This window comes from Monodon monoceros, unplaced genomic scaffold (genome assembly GCF_005190385.1).
Source record: "Monodon monoceros isolate NGI ecotype Baffin Bay Population unplaced genomic scaffold, NGI_Narwhal_1 Super_Scaffold_18, whole genome shotgun sequence".
Taxonomy (NCBI): Eukaryota; Metazoa; Chordata; class Mammalia; order Artiodactyla; family Monodontidae; genus Monodon; species Monodon monoceros.
Window position 1 is genome coordinate 38,105,158 of NW_021703774.1, and position 8,690 is coordinate 38,113,847.

Consider the following 8,690-nt stretch of genomic DNA (forward strand, 5'->3'; position numbering starts at 1 on the left):
CCCTCCCCTGTCCTTGGAATGTACACTCTGCCCACCACTCCCACAGTAGGAGCGGTTCCAAGGAGAGAGGAAGGTGTTGTTGAGACCATGTAGACTGAATACGTGACTTAACCCAGTTAAGGCCTCTATTTAAACTTTAAGTTTTGGCAGGTGGGTGCAGAGATCTACTCGTCTTGCAATGCCCACGACATGCCTGGTAAGTAAGTTCCCTTGCTTATTAAACCTGCCACCTACCAATCTGGAGTGGTCTGCCTCTTTCTTCCGTCTCTCCTTGCCATCCCTGTAAGGGGGCCAGTTTACAAAGCAACACGTGACCATCAACAGCAGAATGGATAAATACAATGTGTGGTATGGTCATACCATAAAGTACTATACAGTGAAAATGAGCCGATGACAGTACATGCAACGACAGGGATGAATCTCCAACTGACAAAGGATCCATGCTGTATGGTCCCACACATATAGAGCTCAAAAACAGACAAAAATAAACTGTAGTGTCCAGGAATGCAAAACAAGGTGGTAAAAATATGGGGGGAAATTATGAGGAAATTATGATCACCATAACAGAGTAACAAGAGTTGGGAACAGGAAGGGTCCCGGGGATTCTGGAGAGCTGGCAAGATGTCACTTACGTGGCGACAGCACAGTATTTACTTTACACAAATGTGTTAAGCTGCACAAAATTATTTTGTGTGCTTTTTTATTATGGTATTAAACAATAAAAAAGGTTTCATAAAAACAAGGGAGAGGAATGGAGACAAGATAACTGTTATTAAACTACCGAAAAGATGGTTTTCAGGTGGAAAGAGGAGTGGGCTAGGTTTTGTTCCACAGGGCAGACTTGGAATGAGCAGTTTCTGTAAGAGGGCAGATTTTGGTGAGATCAGACAATGACGATAAAAAGAAAGAAGGAGGAAGGGAAGCAAGGAAGGCAGGGGAAGAAACCGGTTCACAATTACAGTTGCTTAAGAAAGAAAAGTGAATGGGAGGGATGCTCTGCAGAAGATTCAAACACTGGAAAAGGAATTGCAAAGTATGTCCCTTCAGACCTAAGATTCTGTGATTCTATTTCTCTTTCTCACCAGTTATAGGTGTAACCACTTAAAGAGAAAAAAACAACTGCAACCATGGTCCAAATACCCTGAATGTATAAAGCAGATACTCACTTTACATAAAGGGCTTCTTTGAATAAATAACTAAAGTATGTTTTAAATGTTCATTTACAAGCCATTAACTATCTAACAAAAAATAAAGAGGAAGGGACGAATTGAGGAGCTTCAAGGTAATGGTGAAGAAACCACTGCCAAAGGAAGCCCAATCATAAATGAAGAGCTGGTGTTGGAAAGAACGAAGCCAAAGATTCCATCTACCGCAGTGTTCCTCAAATGCATCTATTCTTTTATGACAGATTATTAAAATATATGGATTTTATAAAAATCACGGAGTTTAGAAACCTTGTTGCCTTACGTTAAATCACAAGGCTTCATCCTCTCAATCCCCCAGCCAATGTCAGTCAATAGATTAAACTTGTGACTCTTTCAGAGAAAGACAGCTGAGCCAGGGTTGAAGGTCATCTTAGAACATATTACAAGAAGAAAACAAGTTCTGTTGAACTGGTAGTAATCCAGATTATCACCCATTGCCCATTCAGAGTAACAATGGATTTTAACCAGTGTTCTGTTTTATAAATATTCCCACTGCTCAGCCCCTCTCTGAGACACATTGCCCGTGGCTCTCACCCTGTTTGCTAACTACTTAACGTCAACAACCTGAACCAACTTAACTGTTACAAAAACACAGCTGATTTAGCAATCTGTAAATTACACATGTACATAAGTCTGTGCCAAAATGTGTTGTGCTTCACTCCTGCTAACACGCATGGGTTCTTAACTGGCACCTACCATTGTTTGATATAGGTTTCCGAACACTAAAACATATGTTCCGCCTAGAATGGGACCATTTAGGGTAATATTTTTGTAGTTTCCTGGCACTGAGGCCTGCCAGCCTTCCTAAGACAGATCTATTTGCTTCAGTGAGCATTCTGACAGTAAGTGCCTACAGATTTAAGCAACCATCAAAAAATATTCTGGAGTAACACTTTCCAACCATGAATATAAAGAGAAACAGGCTGGCTTCGCCTATGTGGCCATGAAGTCCATAAAAGGATCTGAAATGATCATAAACAAAATCAAACCCCATCTAGGATGCTAATTGTTCCTGCTGATTACTTACAACTATGCAAAAAAAAAAAAGATAATTATCAAATCGCACCTTCAAATGGTTTCAGAATATATCAAAGAAAGTTAAACTAGATTTTAGTCCCACCAAGACCAGTAATCTTTTAAACTTTTTTCAAAATACAGTGTCAGGTTTAAATAAGAGTTGCAGCCAGGAAACATTGTGGAATAGGGGCAGGATCCTTGGACCAAGATTCAATAGAATGTAACTTACTAAGGGTAAGGAGGATTTCTTGTTTTCCACTATATCCCCAGTGTCCGATAAATATGCTCAATAAATCTTTGTTGAATGAACAAACCAGTAACAACTGCTGACTACTCCCTGAGCTGCCTCTAACTGCCTTTTTCTAACTCTGCCTCTTACTAACCAGCTGTAGGTAAATTACTTAACCTGAGGATTCTTAGTTCCTGAAATCCAAAATGGAGACACTGCATCTCCTTTGCTGGCTTATGAGTATCAAAGGGATGTTCCATGAAAAGTAACTTAATACTTTACAACAGGTGCACAGATAAGTGCCGTTATCCTCCCTATGGCTCCAGCTAAACCATTGACAAAGGTGAAAATACTGTCCTTCCTTGAAACAGAATTAGCTTCTCCTTTGCCCTATTATTCTGTTTGGATGTGGTGGCATGGCTGTTAGCCAAAATGGCTGCTGTTCCTGTTGTTATAACATTTTATTTAATCTCCACTGGGAAACTGTGCTCCTCTAGAGAAAATAATGGTAACACACGGAAGGTCGTTTCATGGTGTACCATAAGGAAAATGATGCTGGGGTCAAGGAGCTTAGGGTCTCATCAGTTCTGCCCTTAAGTATTTGAGAAAGTGTACTTGCTTTCATTTCTTCATTTATACAATGATAGAGAAGGAAAGGCAGATGACAGAGCACCTAAGATCTGTCTCAGCTGACAGTCTGATGATTTCCCAGACACCAGATATTCAAATGCCCCAGAAAAAATCCAGTTCTATTATCCATTAGCATATAATGAGAGATTTTTTTTAAGGATGATAAAAACAGTTCCACAGGCTAAGTCATAATGGCTGGAGAACAATGATGCTACAAGAAGGATGAATGATCCCCTCTAAAGAACTGCCTCAGGCACTGTCTGCCTGCCACTTTCAATAAGTCACTTAATATTATTGGGACTCAGTTTTTTGATCTGTAAAAGAGGAACAATAATACTGCATAGGGCCACTAGGAGAAAATACCCAATAAAATGATCAGAAAGTATTGCTATTTTGCTCTATTTACAATAGCCAGGACGTGGAAGCAACCTAAGTGTCCATTGACAGATGAATGGATAAAGAAGATGTGGCACATATATACAATGGAATATTACTCAGCCATAAAAAGAAATGAAATTGAGTTACTTGTAGTGAGGTGGATGGACCTAGAGTCTGTCATACAGAGTGAAGTAAGTCAGAAAGAAAAAAACAAATACCGTATGCTAACACATATATACGGAATCTAAAAAAAAAAAAGGTTCTGAAGAACCTAGGGGTGGGACAGGAATAAAGATGAAGGTGTAGAGAATGGATTTGAGGACATGAGAAGGGGGAAGGGTAAGCTGGGATGAAGTGAAAGAGTGGCATGGACTTATATATACTACCAAATGTAAAATAGATAGCTAGTGGGAAGCAGCCGCATAGCACAGGGAGATCAGCTCTGCGCTTTGTGACCACCTAGAGGGGTGGGATAGGGAGGGTGGGATAGGGAGACGCAAGAGGGAGGAGATATGGGGATATATGTATACATATAGCTGATTCACTTTGTTATAAAGCAGAAACTAACACACCACTGTAAGGCAATTATACTCCAATAAAGATAATAAATAAATAAAGTATTGCTATTTTAAGGTAAAATGCTATTTAAATACTTTAATGCCCCCCCCAAAAAGGGGCTGGTAGATTTTAGGAGACAATCAATATTTTTAAATAGATTTTTTTCCATCACAGTAAAATAACATAATGCTTATAGATGTTTTGGTTTTGTTGTTGATGTTGTTTGGTTGGTTGGTTAATCAGAGTCCAGCTGTTGGAACTGGTGCTGAAATTAAAAGGCCAGTGCTAACAACGCTGCCAGGCACTTATTCTACTGACAGTCTATGCCTGCTTACAGTGGGGGGAAGGGGGGTGTCCAAGAAGATCAACTAAGCTAGAAGGTATTCTGCCTTCTCAGCTCCAGGATGTTTTGTAATTTTGTCAGCTCCAGAATTCATGGCTTTTATTATTTTATTGTGGTATTAGCTCCAGGATTCTTAAATTCCTCCCGCAAGCCTAAGGAACCTTGTGATTGCTACGTTTAAGATTCTCTTGCCACTCTCTCCACTCAAAAACAGAATAAGGTAAATGTTAGATGCAGTTTCACCTCTAACTTAAAGAACACTGCCTCTTCACTAAAACATGGAATTGTCATTGATATTTCTGAGAAAGTTTATGTCGCTGGCAATGGGATCCCCAAATGGCAAGACTCTCTTCATCTCCCTCAACAGGCCAACAACAAAGCAATCACAGCAAATTAACTCTTAGATGGTGATTTTACTTAAGCCACGAACAGCTCCAGCTTTTTCATGGCAGAAGGGTTCATTGTGGCTGTTCATGTAGTAATTATCATCCCCTTCCCTCCCCAGGTAATGGCTGTGACCTTGTTCTAAAAGCCACCTTAGTTTGAGTGAGGAAGTCCTTGAAAGGAAAGGTGATTGACCCAAAATTCTTCAAGTCACACGATAAATGATCATTTTTTTAAGTACTTGAATAATACATGACGATTTGCTATCCTAGTTGCTAAGTTTTTTATTATAAGATAAACTTAGATCACTTTTTAAATTAAAGAGTATTTCCTAGTAGCATAAGTCACTTTCATGCCCTTCCCCTGAATCCCTAACTAAATCCCAATAGAAGCACATAGTTTTAACACAAGCTCCTTAAGGCTCCGTAATGGTGATATTTACACATTTTTAAAGCCCATTTCCTGAGTTGGCTCTTCACCTCCTCCTAATAGAATGTCATCTGTCTCTGGAACGAGGAGCCTGTAAAGAGCATCTCTAGGAGCCTGTAAAGAGCATCTCTAGGCTTGTCCTCTTTCATTTTAGCCCTTTGATGAACGGGTGTGCATTGCACCTTCCAACTGCTGGGTTCCTGTTTGCTCTGTAAGTGCTTTCGCCAGGAAGCTTTGCTGTGGGTACTAAAGGCTTTTGAAATGTTCCCATTCCATCTCTGCTCCTAGGACTCTCGCCTCCCACCGCTTCATGCTGTCTTAATGCCGCTGGGAAAGAGAGGATCTGGGAGCACTGCCTTATTGAATAATAGATACATTTACAGGTTTGGTGAGTTTGGGAATGTATAGGGGAGCAAGAATTATAGACATAAAACACTGCTGTGGTTTGGAAGAGAGGATCGACGACAGGTTTGTACCTGTGACCACTTGGCCAGCTCTGCACTTGTGCCCCTCCACTTTCCACCTGAGTCCAGGAAACTCTGCCCCTCAGGAGACTTCACTTAACCTCGGAGGGTTGGGTGGCTGAGGAGGTGGAATCGGGCAGCCTGCAGCCCGTCCCTAGGTTCCCACGTCCCTACATTCATACTTTTCAGCTGCCTGGATGGAAGGTGGAAGCAGCCGCATCCTCCCGTCCCTCGGGGGCCGGGACTCGGAGTTGCGGGTCTCTACTGGGGCTCTCTCCCGGTAGAGGCGGCGCCGTGGGGAACGGCCAGAGAACCCAGAGAGCCTAAGTGGAGGGGCGGGCAGTACCGATGGGGGAACGCGCTGCCGTTCCTAATGAGACCAGCTTCCCATCACTTTTCCCAGTACTTTGCTCATCAACTGTCACACTCCCTGCAGATGAGACCGAGAAGATGCGAGAAAGGCCCAAAAAGCGACCCCAGGAGAGCTTTCCTCTTGGGATGGGGGCCCATCAGACCCCGCCCTGCCCTGCCCACCTCTCCTAGCCCCCGGGAGGCAGCCCCCAGCGCCCGCGCCGCAGCTCCCATCAGAGCCTCGGGGTTCTGCTGCATCTGCTGGCGCCGAGCGGCGGGAGGCGTCTGCAATAAAGGCACAGATAAAAAGCAGGGGTAACAAATCCGAATGCATCTCTTACCATTGGACCGCCGGACAATATTCTCCAGAAACGTGTTTTGCGGGGCCACCAGTCCCTTCCTGCCACCGGCCATGGTCATCCTCCCGGCAGCTCGGGGTCTGGGGGCGTCCCGGCGCAGCTTCTCAGGACAGCAGCAAGCTGGGCGCGGGGCCCGCGAGCGATCCCGGCTCGAAGCGCCCCATGCGTCCCACGGGGACCCGGCCGGGCAGGGGCGGCGGCTCCCACCGGCTGCCGTCCTAGCGCCCTCTTCGCGCCTCCCTCCCCGCGGCCCGCCTCGCACTGCACTCGCGCGGGGCTCGCCTCGCTGCAGCCGCCTCCGGGTGGGCGGAGGGAGCCGCCGCGCCCGAGCCCGCAGCGCCCCCTACCGGGCGCGTGCCCCCCGACGGCCTGCTGGAGACCTAGCGGGGCGCTCCCGCAGCGGCTGGGAAGCCGAACGCGGCGGAGGGCCAAGGCTGGGCGGGCAGCGCCACTCTCTGGACACGGACGGGAAATGTGTTCAGAACGCGTCTTGGGCTGGATGGAGAGGAGGATAGAGGAACAGCTGTCTTAGTGGGTTAATTCCCAACGATGTCGCACGGAGTCGAGGGGGAGCATGATGCTGTACCTCTCCTCGTTTGCTCCGTTTCAGGCAGGAGCCCTTGGAACCTCTGAGGCTCTTTGAACACCTTCCTGCTGGCCCCTAGGATTTCTTAGCCTCAGTTGTGAAAGTTGCCCCACCTGGTTTCTGAAGCCAGTGGTTTGACCACTAATTAATGAAGTACTGTGAGCGGTCAGACTTGCAGAGTGACTGGGTGAGCTCCAGAAGAGCTGTCTTGGTTTGTTTTTAAAGATAACCAAAGGCAAAAATGCAGGCTCCAGACGTTTGACAAGTTTGCTTGCTGACTGACTTGATTTCCACTCTTATCCAGAGAATATTTTACTAAAAGACCAAGAAGAGACATGTATAGATACAGAAAGTTTTGTTGTTGTTTTTTTAGCTGAAGCACAACCTGTTATGATCAGTGTGTGACGTTAGGACACAGGGACAGTGTGTCTGACAAACATATAAACAGGGGGGCTTCCCTCTGAGGGCAAATGCTGGGGGGCAGGCGGGCATGGGGGGGCAGCTTCCCCAGACATTTGACATCAATTAAAAAGCACAGCCTGGGCTTGATGGATGGGCCACCCTGCTGAGGATGTGCTGGTCTTCACATCTGCCTCCTGTTATAAGAATCACATCAACCCAAGGTTTCTGGGCAGAAGCTCAGACAAGTTTGTTCACCAGTTTGGGGAGATTTCTACCTGCACATAGGCTTTATCTGTCTTTTCACTATGTGTCCCCAGAGGGTGTGTGATCAGAGACTAAAGAAATGCCCCACAAAAAGAATGAGTTGATAGTATTCTAGTTAGTTCCAGGCTGGGGCAACCAACAGTCTACACAAGAATGTAAGAGGAAAAAAACTGTGCAACCTCAGTTGTCTGGGTTAACCATCCTGACGCATCCTAATGTATTGCAGATACCGTCTCAAGTTTATTCATCTCCAAAACAGAGGAACTAATTCTTGCCCGGCAATCTCTCAGAGTTGCTGTGAAGATCAAATGTAATTATGTAGGGGACAACACTCTAAATTGTGAAGTACTACACCAAGGTCAGACGTCATCATTAGAGTGACTAAATAAATTGGGCCATTACAGACATCACCCTGTGTCTCATCTTGTGGAGACACAAAATAAACAAATGACGGCTGTTTGCAGAGTTAGGAAGGCTTGCATGGGCTTTGAAATCAGTAATGATACACTTCTTCCATAAGATAACATTCTACCCGGCACAGCTGTCACCAACTCAAAGCTGTGATTTCTTAAACCCTAGCTCCGTCTAGTGGTTCTTTGTTCTATTACAAATGAGATAACAGTGTCGATGAGACCTTTGAAATGTATTGATGCTGAGTTGGTTCAGTGGCGTCTGCCCACTTCATTTGAATACATTCATTTGAATAAGGTTCTTAAGGTTATGTTATCTACTGCACAAACATGCCCAAGGGAAGACTTTTCATGACGATATTAAAAACCTATCAGGCAACTTCATAATCCTGCTTGTGAAATAAGATAAAGAAAAGAATGGGGGGGAGCTATCAGAGAGAATTAATAAAATTTCTCAGATTTTAATGAGCTCTCATGTTTCAGGGCTCGAGTATAAAGGAAACAGATTATAGTCATTTGAGGTGAGAGATGTTAAAGTCTTGGTATGCTACCTGATAAGAAAAAGAAACAAGGAGATATCTTCCATTTTAATTTCAGATGTGCTACTCCATGGCTCTCTGCGTGCTCTGTGTTCGTGTGTGTGTGTGTGTGTGTGTGTGTGTGTGTGTGTGTGTGTGTGTG

The 8,690-nt window shown here is 44.6% G+C and overlaps 1 protein-coding gene across 2 annotated transcripts in view; it reads right to left on the reverse strand.

Annotated features, from left to right (window-relative positions):
- KCNH1 (potassium voltage-gated channel subfamily H member 1) overlaps nucleotides 1–6,597 on the reverse strand; it is a 408,422-nt gene extending 401,825 nt beyond the window's left edge. For both annotated transcript variants that reach the window (XM_029229182.1, XM_029229181.1), the window contains exon 1: nucleotides 6,330–6,597. In XM_029229182.1, the coding sequence (XP_029085015.1) occupies nucleotides 6,330–6,408 (79 nt within the window). In that variant the 5' untranslated portion in view covers nucleotides 6,409–6,597. The remainder of the gene's footprint in view (nucleotides 1–6,329) is intronic.
- Between the last annotated feature and the right edge of the window lie 2,093 nt (nucleotides 6,598–8,690).